The sequence below is a fragment of the Peromyscus leucopus genome, chromosome 11 (assembly GCF_004664715.2).
Source record: "Peromyscus leucopus breed LL Stock chromosome 11, UCI_PerLeu_2.1, whole genome shotgun sequence".
NCBI classification, from domain to species: Eukaryota; Metazoa; Chordata; class Mammalia; order Rodentia; family Cricetidae; genus Peromyscus; species Peromyscus leucopus.
Genome location: NC_051072.1, coordinates 33,896,368 through 33,920,596, shown reverse-complemented (window position 1 = coordinate 33,920,596; position 24,229 = coordinate 33,896,368). Strand labels below are relative to the sequence as shown.

Here is a 24,229-nt window from a genome sequence, read left to right as displayed (position 1 = left end):
AAACATAAAACAAAGGCCTGACTGGAAAGCTAAGTAACCTCTGGTCTAAAGCCAGCCCCATCTTGTATTATTTCTATTCAAGGATGCCTGCCCGACAGTACCATCAAAGGCAAGTCAATCAATATTTCCTGGGGAGATCTGGCATTCGCTCTCGTTTTTGACAATTTCTCTCTCAGGAAAGAGAGAGCACCAGAGTGACAGGTACTTCAGAGGCAGGAGAACTCTTCGCAGTGAGATATAGCTCCTTCTTCCCACGTCCTACTACATCCAACCTATAACCTATCTATGGACTCCTGCTGTAGCTACTTCACAAAAGGGAGAGTGAGGATGGGGCAGAGTGGCATTGTATCTTGCCATCAGCTTCAAGGTGAGACACACTCACAGGGCAAGAGAGACTCAGCAAGTACAACTGAGAAGCCCCGTGAGTTTTGCCAAGGTTGGCTGAAGTCCCTGGCATGGCAACTTTGGCTCTACTTTTAACAGTAAATGGAAAATTCAGCTGTTATTCCTTATCTACGAGGTTGAGGCATTTCTACTCTTCAGACTGTGATTCTAGGCTATAGCATGTATATGAATTTATTTCAGAATATTCAGTTGAAAGATACCACAAAGAAGAAAAAGTAGCAGTTCAAAAAGCAAACATAAGATCAAACCTTTAGCTGCATGACTACTGAGCAAATATAAGATCAAACCTTTAGCTGCATGACTACTGAGCAAATATAAGATCAAACCTTTAGCTGCATGACTACTGCCTTATTAACTGAAGCCAGTGCTTTCCTGTCCTATATATTGCATTATTTAGAAAAAGAATTGGACCATTCTAACTGGAACCTGTGAACATTCCAGGTCCTTCCACACATCAGTGTAACAGTCACAGTTCAGAATTGTTTAGTCCCATAGATAATCATAACCCGAGTTTCATTTTGAAGTATTAATGGGGTCAGTAAGACATCAATGTCAACACAAGCAAGTATCTAAGATTTTTATAAGATTAGGAGTTATCCAGCAGTCTCTGTGGTGCTGAACACATTTAAAGTTTATCTTAGCCAGGAGGTGGTGGTGCACACCTTTAATCACAGCACTTGGGAGGCAGAGGTAGGTAGATCTCTGAGTTCAAGGCCAGCCTGGTCTAAGAGTGAGATCCAGGACAGCCAGGGTTACACAGAGAAACCCTATCTCGAAAAACAAAAGCAATGAAAAACAAGAACAAAAACCGTTTACCTTATTTGATAGCAACAGATCTCCTCTAGTTCTCTCAGAATTTGCACACCTGATGCTTCATCTCCCATCTCCATTCTAATTACTTGGGCCTTTGAATCTGAACTCAGCTCCTTTAGAAAGTGTATTGCTGAAATCTACTTTTAAAAAAATCAGTATGAAAAAGTCTGTCATTTTTGTATTAGGTGTTTAGACCACTCATCATTTTATATAATTATATATAATATATTAATTATTAATATTAATATATTATAATATATTTATACAACATACATTATTGATATATTAATATTGTATAATTAAATATATTATTAATATAAACAAAGGTACATTTTTCATGTTACTGGTTGTTTTCTATGTGTCTCCTGTCTCATTTTTCTTTGTTTCTGTAACTGTCTTCTTTTTGTTGTTTGTAGTACAAAGATTCTAACCCCTTTTCACAGCAAAAAAACCTCTTTCATATGATTGCCAATAAGACAACAGTTGATTTTGCATAAATGGGACTGTGTTTGCTAGACTCTAAGTGAGATTGTCTTTTGTCTTCCACTGTACGCTTTCTTCCTTACTCCACTTCTTGAAGAAGTGGATGAATAAATAATTATTAAATATGAGGGTTATGGAGAAGTCTAGAATAGCATTTACATATGTGTAGTTATTGACACACACACAGAGAATAAAGATGAGGGGGTAATTACCCTATTGTCATCCCCACATCCAGACAAAGTGTCTGATTATTATATATTTATACTAAAGAAGCTTTAAATGTAATATTGAAACTTTTAAATAACCACTTGAAGCATTTTAACTCGATACCTCCAGGATGGTTGTTTATAATTGTGTTGTAAAATGTTCTACCCTGAATGATTCTTCTTTGCTGGGGAGAGTGCCCAGTCAGTAAACTGCCCACAAGAAGCTGAGTTTGTATCCCCAGTACCCACACATAGAGCTGGTAATGGTGGCCTTGGACTCATTAGCCTGTGAAGCAGAGACAAGAAGATTCTTGGAGCTCCCTGGCCAGCTAATCTTGACAAATTGGTGAGCTCTAGGTTCACAAAAAGACTCAGACTCAAAAATATAGTGGAGAGTGATAGGAGAAGACATATGATGTTGACATCTGGTCTCTCACACATATATGTGTGTGCATGTACATACCTATACCCACACATGCAGGCACACCAAATACACCACATACACAGACACTCAGAAATATGCGACACACAGACACAGACAGACAGACAGACACACACACACACACACACACACACACACACAAGAGAAAGAGAACAAAATTCAAAGTTAAAAACATATATGTATTCTTAAACTATTCAAATATATCTGTAAGAATCATTTTTGTGCTTCTTCTTGAGAGAGAGTTCATGCTTCCTAATGAAGATAAAAAAAAAAAAAAGCTGGAAAAAATCTGGACAGGCCTTGTAACTTTCCCAATCTACCCTTTTAGAAATCATACTCCTCGGAGAAGTCTCTGTAATTTCCCAAAGGGAAACCAGAGAGCTTCCAAACAGCCGGACAAATGGAGGCTCCTGGAGGGTATGGCACCCAGAGAGGCTTGGAAGCAGCGTATATCTCCTCCCATACCATACCATGCCCTGTGCATTTCTTCATCTATGTCTTTTCTAATTCCATTTACAACAAGCCAGCGAATCTAAATGCTTCTCCATGTTATGTGAACATCTTAAATTCAGGGAGGGGACTGTGGGAATCCTGACTTAAAGCTGGCTGGTTGGAAGCTCAGGCTACAAACTCTGGGGTAGTGACTAGCATCTAATGCAGGGACCGTCTTGGGGAATTGACCTGACATCCCTCCAGGTAAATCATGGAGGTCCTGCATCAAATTAGAAGATGCTCAGCTGGCTGGTAATCCATGACATTCCCTCCAGGTAGATCATGAACATCCTGGATTGAATTAGAAGATGTTCAACTTGTTGATAATTCCTGATATTCCCTCCAGGTAGAACATAGTCATCCTGGATTAAATTAGAAGATGCCCAGCTTATCGCTTCTCGGCCTTTTGGCTAAGATCAAGTGTAGAAGACGCCCAGCTTGTTGGTAATCCCTGGTATTCCCTCCAGGTAGATCATTAACACCCTGGATTGAATTAGAAGATGCCCAACTGGTTGGTTTCCACTCCAGAACTGCTTGCTTTGCTGATGGAGACAAATCCCCACTTTTCAAGGTCATGAAAATGATCTGTGTTTAGATTGTGTGGGAAAAGTTGAGATTCATTTTACTTCCTCAGTTGGCCTAACCTATTATACAACAAAAGATTTATTATTAGATCATCTCATTAGGAGAAGGTAGGCAGTTGTATAGATTCTGTGGTTTTTGCCTCAAGTTTGCAAGACAATCACATTGCATCTTGTACAGGAAACACCACAGACATACTTAATTTGCTTTTTGTTCCTTCCTTGTAGAGTACCAAAGTAAAGGCTGCAATGGAGCTTAAAAAATAGTTGATACTTTGGAAGGAATCCCATTCATTTTGGAGAAAATACATATTGAAAAATTACAGTAATCACATTCTTCCTTGAGTCATTTTTTATTTAAGACATAAAACAGGATGCTCATTTACCTTGACGTAAATTACACAGCTGATGTGCAAGATAAGATAGAATTATACAAAAATATCAAACCTTTGACCTCAGAACAGTGTACAGGATGCGCCACACACAGAGCATTCAAAATGCTCCTTCACACACTCAGCTAATTCTAATTATACCTCTCCAATGACTGTCACCTCGCAGCAAATTCCACAAATTTCTATGCAAAAGGTTCTTTGTTCTTGAATGTCAACAAAGCATTTTCACCTAATCATTTTTTAATAATTCTATGCAAATAACTTTAAATTGTCCCTTTGATGAGTTCAGTTTGAGGTAAGTTAGGAAAATGAGCAATCTAATGCTTTAAACTAGGCAATGGAGAAACATGTGCAGGGAGTATGATGGATGCTCCAGGGCAGTAGTTATTAAATGCAATATTCTTCTTTTTAATAAGATAGATATTATAGTGCACATGGCCTATTAACAATCTTACAGCTTCACAGTAGTAACACACAGCATATCATCCCTACAGGCCAGTGTTTCCTAATCCTGCAGCCGGGACCTGCTGCTTCCCCAGGTGAGGGCAGCAGGTAGCACAGATCCAAATGCTAACCACTAGGATCACCTGCATGGAATGACTCCAGAAGGAAGAACCTGCATACTGTCATTTCAGACAATGGTCTTCACATGACGCTGAGATGTGTTAACCCCAGAAACTTAGCCCGGGGTTAATCTGTAAGTAAGAGTATACTTTCGCTCTTATAGTGACAAGTATGTTTGTGAGTGCTGTGCTGTGGGTTGGGACACATGGAGTCTTAGGAAACTTTGGCCATGTTTATGGATTGGGTGGTAGAAATCAAAGACAGGTAGTTTCATGGCCTCATCTGCCCACATTTCTTTTGTATTTATCAAAGTGTAAGTTGTCACGTCACATCAGATCTACATGTGGTGACTTCCTTCACTATGGCTACTCTATGGAAGAAAACACAAACAACATTCACTTCCCTTTTCTCTCTCCATCTCTCTCCAGCTCCTAAAATACAGGTGTGGGGACAAACAATACTAATAGGGATTGATCATGAACAGAGTGGGTTTCCATTTCTGATGGCATTTGGAAGATTTCTTTTAAGATTTTTGTCCTCAGTTCATAAGCATAAATCAAACGAATGAGAGATCAGATATTCAGCCCCAAACTCTTGCATAAGAGCCTCTAAACTCCACACTCCTTTCTCTAAGTATGTACCTCGAAACACACAAATGCCAAACATCACCACAGCACTCAATGTCATTGCCCCTGCTTTATAGCCATGATTCCCATGATGTGATAAATAAGGGGTCTCTGAGTCTTTGTTCACAAACTATAACATGACACTAGCCTAGTCCCCACAAGGGGCATATGGCATGGGACAACCTTGCTGAGGAAGCCCCACACCAAAAGCATCTGCAGGCTGAGAAAGAGAAACCTAATTGGCATGCTGAAGAGGGCTGCAAGCAGACTCTAGCTCCTGATGTCTATCTTCTGTAACTCCAATCCTACAGGCTGTGTCAGGAGGAAAAGCAAGGAAGTCTTGGAGCAAATCTTCGACTTATCATATGCTAGAGGAAAGTTTTGCAGTATGCAGTCAACAACGTAAACAAAGAGCTGCTCTTAGAACCAACAGTGATAAGTGAGACTCAGCCTTGCGCATCTGCGGTGTAGTAACAGTTCACCGAGAAGTGTTTCTGAAATGGAGAGCAGAGCCTTGGCTGTGGGAACAGTGAGGGCTCAGGCCCTTTGTCATTTATTTATTTCCATAGGTCAGAGCTGTACATCCCCCTGGGCCAGATGTTTTAGGGACCCTTGGGCTGGGACTTGCTGCCTCCACATGCTGCTCTGTATTCTCCTCATGGCTGATAGCTAAAACTCTTACTCTGAATTTCTGAATTTGAGGTAACCTTTTAATAGGAGGATGAAAGGCACCGATTAGTTCACAGGATCACAATGCTGTGGTTTAATGCCGTTGCTTTTTTTAGTTATTTTAAAATATTTTATGTATTTTTTTTAGTAGTGTACAACAGTACTTCCATTTGAGAAATGGCGGCATGATAGTACCCATTGCCCTTATGTGGTGCTAGAGTTCAAACCCAGGGCCTTGCATGAGCCCTCTGAGCACTCCACCACTGGGCTGCACCCAGCCTTGCATGTGACCTTTTCCAATGTGCTTTGGCTTACCTTTCAAAACAGACTTAATGGGCAGTGGGGGATTCTGGATTTTAGGTAGCTAGAGCTTGGGGGCCACTGTCCAGTTAGAAGCAAGAGCCCAGGCTATTCCTTTTGAAGTTGTAGCTGCATTAAACATCTCTTTGGTGCAATTAATTTGCAAATTGCAATTTTGAAACAGCACCAGCCTGAGGACAAAGTCCTTCTTTCAGTTTTTTAGAACTGTCCCTTGGGTGAGGCTGGGGATTGTAAAAATACGCAGGGACAGTTGCTGAAGGCTTAAATCCCTCCGGTTTTTTTTTCCCATAGAGCCATGGAGAACAGTGGCCCATATGGTTGTCCACCTCTCAAGGAAGGATGTTGCATCTCTGAAGTACATTATACTGTATGATGCCATGCCAACCCTTTGGAGTGTCATTAAAAACGCTGGGTTGGAAAACTTGAATGAATGGTCCGTTCACTGAAGTTGGCATTCACAGTAACAGGAGTACACATCTTATTAATAGGCTACTAAGGCAGTCTTTCTGAAAAACATTTGAGGAGAAGAGTGATGGGGAGAAGGATGCTTGGGTGGTTTTAAGAACCAATGAAGAGTGCATAAAATGTGATTTTGAACAACTTATTCACCAGAAAGCATTTTATTTGGATGATAAAGTACACCTGGCACATGAGGCAGATTCTGGGCCTGGGTCTTCTCTAGTTTGCTCAGCATCGTGCAGAGCAGGATAGGAGTTAATAAAAAAAAAAATTGATGGTGTGTTCAATGAAGAAGTTGCTATGGAAAGCACATTCCGTGGTAGCCAATGGCTGCCATTCAATGTGTTAGCTGTGGCCTTACTAAGAGTAAAACCAGAGCTTTCCATAGCCACCACTGTAATACAGTGCCACTCTATCACAAATTTCTTATACAAATATTTCTGCTTTCCAATTGAGCTTAGATTTTGGTTTATAAAAGGAAAAGTAGATGATCTTCTATGAAAAATATATTCACATTATAGCTATATCTATATAGATAAAAATTATTCTGGCTGCCTAAGCATCAAATTTTATACAAATCTCTCTTCCTATAAGCTTTTATTCAAGTATACATATGACACAGAAAATATTTGGGGTCAAAGTCGCCAATGATCCTAGTACTCACAGAAAAATAGTTTAACAAACCACACCACTGATGTTTAAAACAGATCCCAATTTTTGCCAAAGAAGACCTTTCCTCATGTCCCCTCAGGCCTGTGAGCTTCTTGAGAAAGCAGGACAGTTTCTTTGTGACTCCCGAGTGGCTCTGGTTCTTAGTGGAGTGCAGGCCATGTTTTGTATTTTCTTGCTTTCAAATCCTTCTTCCTTGCAAGTTCATTGCTTTATTCATATTAAAGAATGATTAGTCTTAGAAATTCAAAACTAAAGGATGAATGATCTGCAGCATTCTAACTTCTGGAATTGATACAACCAGTATTTTCAGCATAACTGGAAGCTTGATTAGAGTGAGTGCTTAGGTGTATGTGTGTGTAGATTGTGAACACTGATCTGCATCTCTATACATCAGTTTTTCTACTACGTAGAATTAAACTACATAGTTTATTTCAGTGATATGCTGCAGTATCTCATACTAGTTGGTAAGCTCTGACACACATTTGTACGAATTCTGCAAACTGAACAGGGTTATGTTAGGTATCTGGAAGTGGCTATGGAGAGAACAATCAAGCCACAAAAGTCAGATATTGGGGTATTATTTGTGTTCCATTGTGTGTGTAACTCAGGACAGAGAATGCATACATAGTTCAGTTCACAGTGGAAAATGGAAGAAATAGTGCTTTAAAAAAATCAAAGCTACAAGATACTTGATTTGTTTTAATTCATAAGTTCATAAATAGTCTTAAGTATCACCCGATTTTTCCTATTGTTTTAAAATAATGTTTAGAATTTAGTATATTTCTTAATTATTTATATGCTCTAGAATATTTCTAGAAAGCTAACTTTGGGCATCTGTGATCATTTTTTTTAAATCAAAGCTTCTGCATTTGTATTTTTTTAGCTTACAAAATAATGACTAAACTTAAATATTAATGAAAGTGAATACTGTCTGAGAAGCAAAGGAAACAGACTCTCATCACTGGTGCTGCTGCTTTTGTGTGCTTAGATTTTGCCCTAATTGTAAGCTCTGTCATTAAGTACAATTGTTCTGTGTTAAAATGGTATGTGTATGTGTGTACAAACAATAACACACACACAGATTCAGTTATCATAGTGGAGAAATGAGATGTCTGATTCCTTGAATATTTACTGCTAACCAGGAACAACATATGTTACAAACTGGTAGGTAAGTGGCTTTGGCACCTTTTTATCCGGCCTAACTGCTCTTCCTCTCTTTAAAAGTTCAAAATGTCCTTATTCCTGCCAAGCCCTTTTGGTTTAAAAGACATTTTCAGTTTAAAGATGCACACTTGTAGCTCAGTGTATAGAGTCTAGTGCCTGACAGTCCCTGATGTCGAAGATGAGTCTAAATGTATGGGTTGAATTTCATTCCCAAAGGCCTGGAGTTAGAAGTAGGGCTGCTGAGTGTGAGTGCTGGAGTTGGGCACCATGGTAACTGAGCAAGAAACACCTGAGTTCTGACGGGGAAAGAAGAACAGGAGGAAGGCATGATTCCGAAGCCGGTGAGAGACAGTGAGTGGAGAACACACCTTTCTTCTTGTTGCCTGTCTACCTTTCTTCCAGCCAGGGATGACTATGGCATCCTCATGTCCATCCCGTAGGCCTTAGGATCTTACACGTAGGGCTGGAAAGCCAAGAGGTAGGCTGAATCTGAGCCCTAAGATAATTCCTCAGAAATACATTTTAAATAATCAAACCCATAACACTTAATTTCTCTGTTGGCTTGCTGTGTTTTGAGGAGAGCAGAGTCCAGCTCTTTTGGGATATTGACAGGTTCCGTTCTTGACGGTGGTCCATCAGGTGGAGAAGTGGCTTTGGGGCAGGAGGATCAGCAAATTTTACAGCAGTAGTTCACACATGAAGATACTGTACATTCATTCATTGTTATTTATCTTAGAAATGGAGCAATCTGGGAGCTTACATTACAGCAGAGTCCAAGGTCCCTAGGAACTTCAGGAACACAGAAGTACATGCAAATGAGTTGTATCTTTCTGCTGGTTTAAGTTTTTAAGCTATAAATTCTTTAAACTACATTTCTTGGTTTCTGTTTAAATACTGATATGCCATGTTCAAAAGCAGTGAGTTCTTGGTAAAATATAAAACTACTTCAGGAGACTGCTTTTTCAATAGTAACATAAAATGTATTTAGAAAATTAAATATTTTGAAAATAAACTTTCATATCTTGGGGTTTTAACTGAACTCTATACCAAAGTGTCGAGAAGTCTCCTACTTTAATGTAACATCTGGAAGCCCTAGCTTTAAACAACTGCTCAGCAAGGATGATTTTAGTTATTTTGGGTTATCTATCTATGCTCTCATGCTTCATTAAACCCTCTGGGTATCACACACACACATTGTGACTTTTCATGAATGCTACACAAACTGCTCTAAGTGTTTTTTTTTCCTTTATAAAAAAGAGTTTTGTGTTTTAGAGCTCAATATAAATCAAGCACTTTTACTTTCTGTAGAAGTTTAAATGAATAGATGCAGTGCCCTTGTTTTTAAATAACAACTCTATCTTGACTGTCTATTCTATATAGAATTTAAGCTCAATGACACTATTTTCCAATCACATTGGAAAACACTGTTTCCAACTACAGAAACCAAGAAGTCAATGAGTGTTAGTTCTATGATTTAACTCTATTTTCAGTCTATATTTTACATGGACTCTGCTAGGCAAAGCTTTTCTCATCAGAATTAGGAGATCTTTTCCACTCCATTCCTTTGTTGGCATTTACAGATGCTGAGTGTCACTCTGAAGGTATAATCAAGGGGTAAAAGCTTAATTTACATTGGGCTGAGAGTAACTGTCTCAATGAACACAAAGCTCTTTTTGTGCATCCCTTAAATACTCTGCATGGCATTTAAACACACAAACATACTTATATTGGGGATTCTTCTATAAAACATTTTGTCATTCCACTTACTCAACAAAAATGAGTAATTATTAAAAGTATTTCTCATCACTTTCTAAACCATATCTTTGGGTACCCTTTTTGGATCATACTTGATCTGTCACTTTCCAAGTGAGTAATCCCAGCTGGATGACGGATTACATAGAGTTATGTGACCATGTCTTTGGTTATATTTCTGAATTTCTTCTCACATGATTGAGGCAAACCTGAGGATAGATCATTGAATAACTGTTACAGTTCTTTTTCCTCCTGTAAAATATTTCACTTCTCCATTTTTGTCTTTAGTGGCCTTTTGAAGAATCCAACCTGTTGAGAAAATGCAAAAGATAACACCATTAATTATTTTAATTGAGGTAATAGATGCCAATCTATTTAGATTTAACCGTGCATTAGAAAATCTGGGCATACAACTATTCCAATACCTGATGCATAGTTTAGCTGACAGTTAGTACTGAATGTAAATTAGATAACATCTGTCAAACTGCTACTTTATCTTTGGCTAGTACACCACGGTAGTTAGGTCTATGGCCTAGGAAAAATCATGCATGTGTGGAACAAGCAGCATTCTGGGAAGTGTGAGGCAGGTGAACGATAGTTTCTCCTGTGTCGCCATCATTGTTTTCAAGTGGCAGAACATTTCCCTCAAGTAACCCACGGTCACACATTGAAATTCTTAGAGTTCCTGGCGAGCTTGGTGGAAGGCCATGGGTAAGGTGCCAGGGGAATGTCAGAACTATCTAGATGACTCTAAGTGGGTCAGGATGTTGCACATAAACTTTCCAGGAGAAGTTTCTCGAAAGACCCCATGTCATTTACCTATGAAAACAGAGTCACTGATGGTAAGGAAAAAAAAAAATCACATAGTGGTTAAAGTCACATTACATCATTCTTTGTCATTGAGCCATTAGCAAAGTTATCAGCCTTTATTTTTACTTCTTATTATAGAGAAAGCAAAAGCATTTGCCACACAATGAGACTTTGGAAGTGACCTAACCTTATTTTAAAATGTATTGAATAAATTAAATCTCATTTAAATAATTTAATCTTCCTTTAGCCTAACACTAAACTTTCTAAAAACCATACCTAAGGGTACTAGGCAAGTAGCTTTTAAAATTTGTGTGCTCTAATTATTTTTTTTTAAAATTTGAGTGAGTTAATTATTTGCAAAATGTAATGTATCCATATCACGTGATTCTGTGGCTAGCTATGGATAATAGGAGCGTGTTACTGTGGGGTACCTGTGTGGATGGTGGTGGTGCAATGTGCACGCAGAGGCTAGAACACTAACTTGGGCATGGTCCCTTAGGAGCTGTGGACTTTGCTTTTGGAGACAGCATCTTTCATTGGCCTATTAGACTAGCCTGAATATCCAGAGAGGTCCCCCCCCCCACCCCAGGGTGTGTGTGTGTCCTGTTTCCACTGCCAGTGCTGGGATTATAATCACATTACAACTGCATGCCAACATGCACAACTTTTAAAAAAAAAGATTTATTTTTACTATGTGTAATTCTGTGTCTCTATGTGTAGGAATGTGCATGCGAGAGCTGGTGCCCTCAGAGGCCAGAAGCGTCAGATCCCCTGGATCTGGAGTTACAGGTAAATGTGAGCCATTTGATGTGGTTACTGGAAACTGGACTCTGGTCTCCTGTAGGAGCAGTACATGCCCTTAATTGCTAAGCCATCTCTCCAGCCACCACTGCTTAACCATCACGAGTTTTTTTTTTTTTTTTTTTTTTTTTTTTTTTTTTTTTTTTTTTTTTTTTTTTTTTAATGTGTGCTCTGGGCTGCAACTCGGGTCTTCATCCTTGGAAGACAAGGACTTTGCTAACTAAACTGTCTCCCCAGCCTGGGACGACATACTTCATAAATGATGGTTGAGCCCTTGAGAGCTCAGAGGGACAGATGATAAAGAATAAGTCTTTCCACGCAAGGAAGTTTTAGTCAGGGCTTCTCTCTGCCAGAATTTAGTTGCTAGAAGATGAGGAAAGGGTGGTAACAGGACGAATGAACTTGGAAACTGCCTTGAGGTTATATTTTCCTGAACACCAGTCATTTCCTCTGTGGCGACTAAGGAAGGTCTGGACTTGGATTTCACTCAGTCCTTCACCTGCGCCCATGTGCTCCAGGACAGCAAATCAGGGAGGATTTTACCAGAGTGGAAGGTGAGTATTTAAGAAGAGGGTACACAGTGTGACACACTGCAGCTCCCAGTGCCATCAGGATGAATGAAGAGGTGTTGGAGAGGCTGGAAAGATGGAGGAGCCAAGAGGTGTTTCCAAGTGGGGAAACCACAGCCTCTGTGTCAACACAAGCTGTAAACCCGGCCTTGGGCGCCACAGTGTGGCAAATCTAGGTATTGCAGCGAGCACTACCATCTTGGAACTTGAGAGGAAGAATAACTGAATGTAACTTGTGTCTTGGGACTTGCTGGATCATGGATTCTATTTATGGAATTCAATGCTACTTGTGGATGTTCTCCTTGGAGGAAATCCCCCAAAGAGAAGTTTGTCACCACAGAAAAGCCAGAAAAAATGGTGACAGCTGTAGTTCAGTCGGAGAGAAACTTGCTATATAAACTATTTGATTAAATAATTCTGTCATTTATCTGTTAGAAAAATGAATATGCAGTTACATTTCCATTTTGTATAATTTTATCTAAGAAAGCAGTAGGTGAAATATAGGAACATATTAATGCCAGGCAGTTTGGATTCCATATTTAACTGGAAAAAAAAAAAAAAACATTGAATTCAACTTTTCTATGGAATGTTGTTTTCTGGTAATTCATTCTAAAAGTGATCATCATAGCTTGTTTGAAAACGATATGTTCTTACATTTCTCACCTTATACCATCTCAGTGAATGTCAAGATTAACTTGAGAGAAAACAGATTGCCACTTGGTGTTCCAAAAGGATTTGATATGGTGGTCTCTGAACTTTACATTCTTTATTATGGCAGCTAACTATTACATTACTTGTTCCTTAGACAGCCATACAATTATTGCAGAAAACATGGGTTCTTTGTTTATATACCAAAGAAACATTTTATCTTTAAGACACATAGAGTGGTATATGGCTTAAACAAGGTTCGGCTCAACCATGAATAGTCCTTGTATGCCCTACATCAACACAGACATTCAATCTTTTTTTTTTTTTTTTTTTTTTTGTATTTTGATATAGGGTTTCTCTATGTAACAGCCTTGGCTATCCTAGAACTAGCTCTGAAGACCAGGCTGGCCTCAAACTCACAGAGATCCCCCTGCTGCTGCCTCCCAAGTGCTGGGATCAAGGGCGTTTTCCACCACCACCTGGCTATTTTTCTCACTTTTAAAGATAATAATTATCCTTAATAAAATTTTAGTTTATTGTTAAACAGTCCTCAGTAATCCCTACCTGTAAAGAGGTCCCCTAGGAGTTTTGGATATACGTATCCCCAATGGAGGCGGACTTTTTTCCTTTGCAAAAACAAGATGTGTACTACCCGGTGTATAGAATGTTGCATTTTTAAAAATTATCGCTTATCATAAATGTTTATACACTATTATATTCCAAAGCATCGATAACTCATCATTTGTTTTGCCAGTCTTCTGTTGGTGGCCGGAACAAAGGGTGAAGCGACAGTGGTACTCACCTTCCACAGAGCTAAAATCAGCAGCATCAAGAGCAGTAGCCCAGCGAAGGCACTCAGGAGGATGACCCACAGTGGTACTCTGCCTGGGAGCCCGTCTTTGGATATTTGAATAGCCAGCTGAAAACGATGACACCAGGTTGTTAACACTGATAAACACCCATTAGAACTCCCGGAACACAGAGTTCTTACAGACTACAGTTTTTCTACCAAATGGTGTAATTAATCTCATGACTGCAGACAAAAACAAACCCCGTCGGGTTTACATTTGAAAATGCCTTTCATTTCCTCAACATGTCCAATAATATCAAATTTATTATCGATCAAAAGTGGAGCCCTTCAAAGCAGAATTTTGTAGCTTACACAGTCCTGCTCATCCAGGTGGGATATCTAAAGTTTCCCAGGACAAGACAAGAAAATCATGCTTTTGTCTAAAACAAGTTGTTTGAATTTAAAAAGTCAGGAGTAAAATACTTGTATTTTTACCAAGGACTCAGCTGACAGGCCTCACTTTTGTTTGAGATTTCACAGTAACTAAGTGAAGGAGTTTTAAAACCTTATACACATATAACATACACATACATAGATATATACATACATACACACATTTATTTATACACATACACATATACACAATAGACAGGCATTCGGTAAAGAGATTTAAGGCCACCTGCATTATATAATGTTAGATCCTAAGGAAGAAGCTCACAAAGCATTCCCTTTGTTACTAAAGCGAAAGTGGAAACATCCAGTCACTGTCAGAGTTAAAAGCGATAAAGTAAAGCACAGTCAGTGAGTTGTAAACATCACGGTTTTCCTAGCTTCTGGGGAGTAAGAACAAGCCTGAAATCCTGTTAGAAGCCCAATGAAAAGGAAATCAAAACGTCTCTGACAAGAGCATCAGATCAGCCACTGCGGCAGCCCCTGTGCGCTAAACAGAAAACGCCACCAGCAAGTTGGGAGTGAGACGCTTATTATCTTCAGACGGACAGTTTGGAGTGGAAGGCAGAAAATATCTCCAGGCGCGCAGCCTCGCTTACCTCTCGTTTCCGGTTGCTGCTACTTAAAGTCAGCGTTGTGTTTTCACTCTGAAGTTCTCCCCTTATCGTGAGATTGAAGCTGGAAAAATGTGTCTGCAAGGCAGGTAGGACTCGTTATTACTGTACCGTGCCAATCAAGGTGAGTGATGGTCGTGTGTGACCAGCATAATTATCACACCAGCTGCAGTCACCCATGCGAGACCAGGCAAGACCAAGCCAGCTAAAGATCTGATACGGATTCAGGAAGGTGCTCCCGAGGTCCCATCTCTAGCTGAGGAACTGTTGATAGCTGCTAGCGGGGTGGAAAGTCACTTTTTTCTTTTCTTTTTAAATATATTTTAAATAAAAATATAGTCGCCCACTCCCCTCTCCCTCCCTCCCCTCCAGTCCCTCCCATAAACCCCTACTCCCTTTCAAATCATTATCTCTTATTTTTTAATTATTATTGTTACGTATGAGTAAATACAAAACACAGTCTGCTGAATCTACTTAGGGCTGCTATGAGTGTGGCCACTGGTGAGTTCCCCGTGTCCCAGTGGAGGACCCCACCCATGCGTATGGGCAGCTCCAATTAGATTGGGTGGGTTAAAAGAAAAAAAAAAAAAAAATAAATAAATAAAAAAATAAATAAAAAGTTATAGAAGAAAGATATGATGTTGGGAGTTGTTCTGGGAGGAGCTGGAAAGGGGAGAGAGGGGTAGATATGATCGAAATACATTGTGTACTTTTGAAAAAGAAAATAGAAAAAAAAAAACCCTGAGATTGTTCTGTGAGATTAATGCAGTGGTGACTGGGGGCTCCTCCTCCTCCTTCCTCCCCCTCCTCCCCCACCAAACTGTCCTTAAGATCCTTCTCATAGAATGAGGATTAGAAACTTCAAAGTAATTTCTCATCTGATTTTTCTCTAGAAAAGCAAACTTCAAACTTCTCTTGCTTCTCATGCATCTAGGCGTGGGATAGCTATGATCTGATAATGAGGACTATGCACAGGCACTTATTAAGGATTGTGCATGAAATTAACAACATCAAAACACCACGACTTAGCAAAATAACATTTTAATAGCACCAAACCTAAAATGCTCAGTTTCATACAATCAACTAAATATTTCTTTAAAGGAAAACAAAAAATACAAAATACAATAAACTGTTTTAAAACAGAATATTCTTGCATAGAAATTTCAAAAATAAATCACTGTTCCATAATGTATTTAAGTCCTCTACTTTGTTAATGGTATCAAAGAATGTCTCTCCATCATTTTTTTTTTTGAACCTTAACGAGGTCCCAAACTATTAGGATATAAGCCTAAACTTCAGTACCAGAGAAGTAGTTCTCTCTTGTAGTGCAAACATTGAGGAAGAAAGAGCCCCAGAACCCTGCATCTGGCAGGGAACATTGTTGATAATTCTGTCATTGACAGATGGGGAAGATGACCCCACACAGCTGGTGAAGGAGAGCTGGTCCTCAGTCACATTCTCCGAGACTCCCAGCCTCAGGTTCTTCCCACAGCAATGCTGTGATTTGAACCAACACACTAAGAGTGAACTAACACTTACTGATTGGATTCTATAACCACTTAGAGCAATTCAAGCACTCACTTTTATGAAGGTTGGTTTCCACAAGATGAGTGAAACGTTCACTTGACTCACATCGGAAGGCATGAGATTGCACGTGATGGTGGCAAGTTTACAGGTACTGCAATCCTGTAGGATTGACAGAGACACGTTAGGGTGCTTGTAATCTGATCACAGGCTCTATATGTAAATTCTTCAGACAGTTATTTATTTCTAAGTTGATACTGGGTGCTCTGCACTTGGAAAACATCAAGTAAAAGTGGAATTTAGTGTACCTGGATTGTGCCTCTTTTGAGGTCCTCAGACTTGGATATTGTCATTTTCTTCCCAGAATTGATACCGAAAGGATCCTCAAGGCTCCGGGGTTTGCAGTTCACATTCTAAGGAAGGAAAACGTTTCCTCATTAGAAAGTGGCAAAACCCGAGGGAAAAGGCCAGTTGGTGCAATAGCATGAAGAATCTACAAATGGCAGCCGTTGATATCTACTGAAGGTCCGTTTGTGAGTGTGCAGGGTAGAGAAGCTGTGAGGCATCTACGATGTGTTCCCACTCAGATAACAATCACTGTTTCCGTGACCCTTGTAATTGCCACAGAGGAGGAAGGATGCTAGTAGGGTTCACTATTCCATGAGTAACATAGTTATTGATTTATTGTTTCTCAAAGAACAGCTGATAAATTCCCATCATATATATATATTCTCATAATATATATTAAATTGCAATACATATTCTATTGAGAACAAAGAAAGTGCTAGCATGTTGCTATAGGCTCAATTTGATGCTTGTTTGTTGGACTAAAGGGAAATTCTAGAGATTTTTTTTTCCTTGCCCTTAGCAAAATATTTAAATGCAAGGCAAATACTACAGTTGCCATGTTTTGTTTTTAATTCTGAGAAGGCTTTAGTTTTTAAAAACTTTGTGAAAAGAAGGCATAATGTTAAATGTTCAATTCATGCATATACTAAATTAACAGTTACTGTGACTTTCTGTGTTTTAGACACTACATATAGAATAATATTAATAATTAATGCAACATAATTAATAATAATAATAATAAAACAGCACATAGTCTATTCAGTGCTACAAGCACAATGGGGCTGCAATGTTGGGGTTGTCTGGGGTAAGTACACAGTCATCTACTCTTTTGTGGACAGCTATGTATGTTTAGAAGTAAAATAAGGCTTCTTTATTGAACTGACTACTTCAAAGAAATTAAAGTGCAACAAAAATTTCATGTGTCCATCAACAATTAATTACGTAAGATCTACTGGATTATACCATGATTCCAGAAAGGTCACTGCTGAGTCCTAACATCCTGAAACCTGTAAACATGACCTTATTTGCATATTGAGTCTTCACAAATGTCATTAAATTGAGGTTCTTCGGGTAAGAACATCTTGTACTTCAGGAAAGTCCCAAATCCAATGGTGGGTGTACAGAAAAACATCAGGCAGAAATGAACACAGAATCACTGGAGGAGCGAAGCCAAGGAATGCGTCGAGTTACCAGCAAACACTGGGAGGGAAAGCGTGGTCTGGAGGGAATCTCCGTTATCAGAACCTTGACACTGGACTGCTGGCCCTCAACATTATTAAATAACCAACTATCGTGTTTAATTACTCATTCTCTGCAGCTTGTTTCAGGAACCCTAGATATTGAATTGGCACATTCTAAGTAGTTGATGGGAGTTATTAGTTTTTAAATGCTTCTCCATTTGTTTTTAAACTAACCTTTCTTATCACAAGGGTCCTACAAAGCATGAGGCTTACACGTCAGGTGAGGAAGGTCACTGTGGGCTGGAGAGATGTCTTGGCAGGTGAAAAGTACTCACTGCTAGCCCTGTGACTTGAGTTCTGTCCCACGGCCTCTGGTGAAAGGCACTTGCTGTCAAGCCTGATGCCCCTGAGTCATCAAACTGCAGGACCCACATCATAGAAGGAGAGAACTAACTATTGCAAGGTCCTCTGACCTCCCCTGTGCACGGTGGCACACACATGCCACCACCACCACCACCCCATACAAAACACATAAGTAGATGGGACTTTTGATAAAGAAGATGACAGTCGTGACCTGGCCTGATTGAAAAGCATATGTGACTTACATCAGAAGACGACCATCCAGTCAGGTATAGTACAGGATAACCATCTGAGGTCAAGTTGGGGTACAAGATTGACAGCTGAAGTTCTGGCATCGGGAAATGGCTCCTTTTTCTGATCTGTAGGGGAAAAATAGGCATATAATCACTTTTGGCTCTTTCAAAAGCATCCTTTCCATGTTACATAGGACTCTGTTCTTTTTCCTCTTTCATGCATGTGTGCATGTGGTATATGTGTGTGCATGTGGTATATGTATGTCCAGATGCATACATAAATATACATGCATGTTTGTGTGGGTGTATATGTGGAGGCCTGAGGTTGGTATCAGGAAATTTCCTCCAGAGCTATTCTACCTATTTCTTTGAGGTAGGGTTTCTCATTCAAACCCAGAACTGCACAATACACCTAGTATTATTCCTAGCTTGCTTGCTCTGGTGCCCTCCTGCCTCTGGCTGTCTCAGACAACCTGCTACAAATACAGTCAAGTTGTTGTACCCATCCAGAATGTATGTGGGATCTGGGAATCTGAACTCCAGTTGTCTTGCTTGCTTGAGAATTACATTAAGAACTGACCATCTCCCCAACCACCATTACCCCAGGACTGACTGACTGTGTCTCTCCTTTTTTGGACCAGGGCTTACACTTCTGGGATCTAGGATAAAAGGTAATTCTGGTTCTTGTTTTGTTTGTTTGGTTGTTTGTTTTTGAGAGAGGGTTTCTCCATGTAGCCCTGGCTATCTCGGAACTCACTCTGTAGACCAGGCTGGCCTCAAACTCAGAAATCCACTTACCTTTGCCTCCTGAGTTCTGGGATTAACGGCGTGTGTCACCACTACCCAGTGACTTTGGCTCTTAATTGATGCTAAGTTATAAAATTTTGAGCATCCACATGAAAGTAGTTCATGATGTTATGTGGGAATTGGCTTAATTAATCCAGCAAGAAAATATGAATGCCCATCAACGGTCATATGTACTTGCTATTATTATATTGTTTATTCATCCTTCACTCCAGGATAATAGGATTAATAATACTATGCATATGGATAATTGCTGTGGGATGTTCTGATTGTCCTGTGGGAGCCCTTCTTGGGTTCCTTGTGGCGTTACCCAGCAGGTCCATATAGAGGATGATTAGGACCATGGGCCTGAGTGCAGGTGTTTGAGATGGTCTGCACTTGGCTGTGCTGGGGGATGGTCTGTATGTCAAGTTGTTCTGATTGGTCAATAAATAAAACCTGATCGGCCGTGGCTAGGCAGGAAAGATAGGCGGGACTAACAGAGAGGAGAAATAAAAGGACAGAAAGGCAGAAGGAGATGCTGCAGCAGCTGCCGCAATGACCAGAGACACTGCAGCCGCTGCCATGACCAGCAGCATGTGAAGATGCCGGTATGCCACCAGCCACGTGGCAAGGTATAGATTTGTAGAAATGCGTTGCTTTAAGATATAAGAATAGTTAGCAAGAAGCCTGCCACGGCCATACAGTTTGTAAGCTATATAAGTCTCTGTGTTTACTTGGTTGGGTCTGAGCGGCTGTGGGACTAGCGGGTGAAAAAGATTTGTCCTGACTGTGGGCAAAGCAGGAAAACTCTAGCTACAAATGGCGCCCAACGTGGGGCAAAAGAAAAAAAGGGAAGAAAAAAAAGGGGACTAAAGAAAAAGGACAAATGAACAGGGATAAAGGCCGGTGTTATAAAAAAAAAATACTAAAGACAAAGTCCCTTAACCAAGAGGTGCTCCAATAAAGTGTGATCTGAGAAGAATCCTCGAGTGGTGGTAAAGAGGATTCAGAACTCAACACACGGAGCGGTGATGTCGGTAAGTTCTCCAGGAACGGTGACGTCGGTAAACGCCCCACAGTTCCTAATTTTCTCTCAAATGAGCGGCAGTCGCTGGTTTGAGTTACTGGCGGGTTCCTAGTGTGTGTGCTCGACCTGCAGTATGGCGGGAATGAGGCCTCTGCAAGTGGCACATTAAGCTGCGTGGTGGATTTAGCCTTTGCTAGTTACAAAACAAAAAAAGGTTTCTGGGCTACACGCTGCTTGGATAAAAGCACAGACCCACGATGGCTCCCAGAGCTGGTGGAAAACATACCACCGCCATGTTGGGAAGCTGAAGGGGGCGGAGCCAGCAGCCACAGAGCTGTTTCAGGCTTAGAAGGCTACAGTTTAAAGCAATAAGTTTGCAATAAGACTGATTCAGATGAAATAGTTTATAATGTGTGTAAAAATGTACATAGGCTTAAAGAGAGAGAAAAAGGAACATAGACAGTTATATAAAGAAATAGAAAGTTTAAAAAAATAAAGTCTTTAAAGAGAAAGTAAAAGTAATATAAAAAATAAGCCACGTAAAGATGGATATCACACAGAGAGTTTGGATTATATTGTCTTTGGGATTTTTAACTGCAGAAAAACATTTGATCGTAAAAGATGTTGAGTTAAACCAATATGTATATATTAAAGATATCTTGACTTTAAAATTTGGATATAAGGATGTGTTACTTTGGCAAGGAGACTCTGCTTTTGTCTCTACAGAAAGCCAGAGGCTATGGATTTGTTCCAGATTAAGATACATCAGGTTTGACCAGCCAAGACCCCTGAAGGTCTCTGATGACACCATGGCCCAGATGATTCAACATCCAGAATTGTTTCAAGGCAACTGGCTCAGACGATACAGCCTCACGGACTACTCCATAATCCTTAAATATTCTTTGCGTCCCCATAAGATACAGCGCCCCCCTCCAGCAGGAAGTAGTTAAGAGAAGCTACGCCAAATTCCCAAATATACCAAGCTGACTTTGGAGATGTGTAAAAGTTAAAAACCTTCCTTTTTAAAAAAAGAAAAGGGGAAGTGCTGTGGGATGTTCTGTATGTCCTGTGGGAGCCCTTCTTGGGTTCCTTGTGGCGTTACCCAGCAGGTCCGTATAGAGGATGATTAGGACCATGGGCCTGAGTGCAGGTGTTTGAGATGGTCTGCACTTGGCTGTGCTGGGGGATGGTCTGTATGTCAAGTTGTTCTGATTGGTCAATAAATAAAACCTGATCGGCTGTGGCTAGGCAGGAAAGATAGGCGGGACTAACAGAGAGGAGAAATAAAAGGACAGAAAGGCAGAAGGAGATGCTGCAGCAGCCGCCGCAATGACCAGAGATGCTGCAGCTGCCGCCATGACCAGAGACACTGCAGCCGCCGCCATAACCAGCAGCATGTGAAGATGCCGGTATGCCACCAGCCACGTGGCAAGGTATAGATTTATGGAAATGAATTAATTTAAGCTATAAGCACAGTTAGCAAGAAGCCTGCCACGGCCATACAGTTTGTAAGCAATATAAGTCTCTGTGTTTACTTGGTTGGGTCTGAGCGGCTGTGGGACTGGCGGGTGACAAAGATTTGTCCTGACTGTGGGCAAGGCGGAAAACTCTAGCTACAGATAATACTAGGGTTAGTGTTATTATTATATTGTTTATTCATCCTTCACTCCAGGATAATAATTGGATTAATAATATTAGGCATATAGATAATACTTAGTTGCTGTCAGTTTGGACCCATCAATAATAAACCCAGGCACCAACAATGTGTTGGTGTTGGACTAAGAAAAGAAATCAAGGCACCTCCCTGTGTGTCGTTTAACTAAGATGAGCCAGATTTGAAATCTCTACTTTGCTCTCCCCGTGTCTTCCATCACCCCCACGTGTCTGCTGCGAAAGCCTGGATCTACACTGTTGGAATGCTGTCCTGCCTGCTTCATGTCTGTGTCCCTGTATATCTGTCCCCAAGAAAGGCTTTGTTCTCTCTTTTATTGAACATCATCGCAGAGAGCATCCCACGGGGAAGAAATGATGGACACTTTAGAACACTTTACAACTTCAACAGTTTTACAAGCCACTGTCTCCAAACGACCCTAAGTGACCTCGTTAACAAACAAACAACAAACACTACCACGCAATATCTGCACGTTGCTTTCAGAATTCATGGTGGATATTCATGTATAAGCCACTTTTAGCCTATTTACAGTTTCCAGCCAATGACTATCACAACATATACGCAAGCTACATTATGCTGAGTCGGGAGCAGGAAAGAACATCTAACTTAACATTATAATACATTAGCTGTTGTTCACATGGGAAATCCAAGGCATGGAATGTTTGTTCTTACATTGTTCTCTTACAGGCAGGTTAAACAAACAGGCTGAGTACACAGTAGGACAGCAGTCTTAAGTGTTAAGTGACTTCAAAGTATATTATGAACTCAGGCTGAACTGTCCAGTGAAAGTATTAGTGGAAAAAGAGTATTGAAAATTGTCTTTATTATTGTTCTGTGGCCGTGTCCACTAACATTTTGTGTGTGTGTGTGTGTGTGTGTGTGTGTGTGTGTGTGTGTGTGTGTTGCATACACACAAATGTGTGCATCTCCTTGACCATGTGCATGCATGTGCAGGTTAGGGGAGGTCAGGTGTCGTCCTATATCACTCTCTGCCTTATTTCTTTGAGACATGGTCTCTCAGTGATCCTGAAGTTCACCATTTAGGCTAGGCTGGCTAGCCAGCAAGTTCTCAGTATCCGTATGTCTCTGCTCCTGATGCTAGGGTAACAGGGACACACAGCCATGCCTAGATTTTTTTTTTTTTTTTTACTTAAGTGCTGGAATCTGAAACCAGGCTCTCATGCCTGCAGAGCAAGTGTTCATGCCCATGGAAGAATCTCCTAAGCCTCTATCCAAGGTTTTTGGAGGTGGAGATCATTTCCTTGATCCACATAAGAAAAACGTAGCATGTTTTTGATTGCTTTAACCTAGTTAATTGCAATGCCCTAAAGACATAAGTCATCTCTAACCTCAGCTAGATGGTATCTACCATCACCACTCAGGTAGCCAGATAGATATCCACTGGCTTCCTCCCAGAACTGTATAGCAAGCTAGGAATATATCTCACTGATCATCGATAATCCAGTCTGACAAGCAGGCTGACTTCCATCGTTGTTTCTATGTGTTTTGATCCAATAACTCAGAATCCCCATTTAATGTCCCTGAATTGGGACTACCAGGTGCAATATGCCCCCTGGCTACCATATGGGTATGATTCCCAGGTCTTACACATTCTTAATGGCTTCTCTGGTGTACAGGAACTCTTTAATTTGCACCGACAGATGCCAGGACTGCCTAGCTAGAAAAGCAGCCTATATGGAGAGCTTCTCAGATCTGCAATGATTCTCTATGGCTGCTGAATGTTAAGTTATTCATCAGCCATAGAACTGTGGAGATTCCTGAGGCCATGCCTGGCCTCATACATGAACGTGGCCTGCAAACCATCTTCGGGTTATATGCATGGGGCTTGCCTGGCACAGCATTTTCAGTTGACTGTTAACCTGCTTCTGACGTTCAGTCAGGAATCATATTCTGATATTATTGCTTTTTCTTACTATGAAACACTCTTTCTAAAAACACTGGAAAATACTGGAAATAAACATAAAACAAAGGTCTCCTACAATCCAACCATCTTAGTAGCACTTTTCTGGAAAAAATTATTTGTCTTCATCATTTGCATGTATTATATCATAAAATTTATATTTCACATACACAAAAAACAAAACTGTGTTTATTAAATTTATTATGCTACATTTCCCAAAAACATAATGGTTACTTGAGAATATGACTGACTTCTAATAGCTAAATAGCAAGCACAGTGCTATCTACAACACTTGCTACCTGTGTGAAACTCACTGTGCTAATCATCTGGTTTACAGTGCTGCCTTAACTCTTAACTCTAGACTTGGATCTCCTTTTCTCTGTGTTAGCCATGAGCAGCAATGTAAAATCAATGAAAAAAAATGTTACAAGCATGTAAAACTGGTAAGTCGCAA

General features: G+C 40.2%; 1 protein-coding gene across 1 annotated transcript in view; it reads right to left on the bottom strand.

The window, feature by feature from the left end:
• Nucleotides 1–3,759: 3,759 nt before the first annotated feature.
• Itga1 (integrin subunit alpha 1) overlaps nucleotides 3,760–24,229 on the bottom strand; it is a 156,140-nt gene continuing 135,670 nt past the window's right edge. Inside the window, exons 24-29 of the mRNA XM_028884613.2 lie at nucleotides 18,382–18,495; nucleotides 16,556–16,660; nucleotides 16,305–16,409; nucleotides 14,709–14,801; nucleotides 13,672–13,788; nucleotides 3,760–10,350 (exon numbers count right to left, since the gene is read on the bottom strand). Coding sequence (XP_028740446.1) covers nucleotides 10,306–10,350; nucleotides 13,672–13,788; nucleotides 14,709–14,801; nucleotides 16,305–16,409; nucleotides 16,556–16,660; nucleotides 18,382–18,495 — 579 coding nt within the window. The 3' untranslated portion in view covers nucleotides 3,760–10,305. The remainder of the gene's footprint in view (nucleotides 10,351–13,671; nucleotides 13,789–14,708; nucleotides 14,802–16,304; nucleotides 16,410–16,555; nucleotides 16,661–18,381; nucleotides 18,496–24,229) is intronic.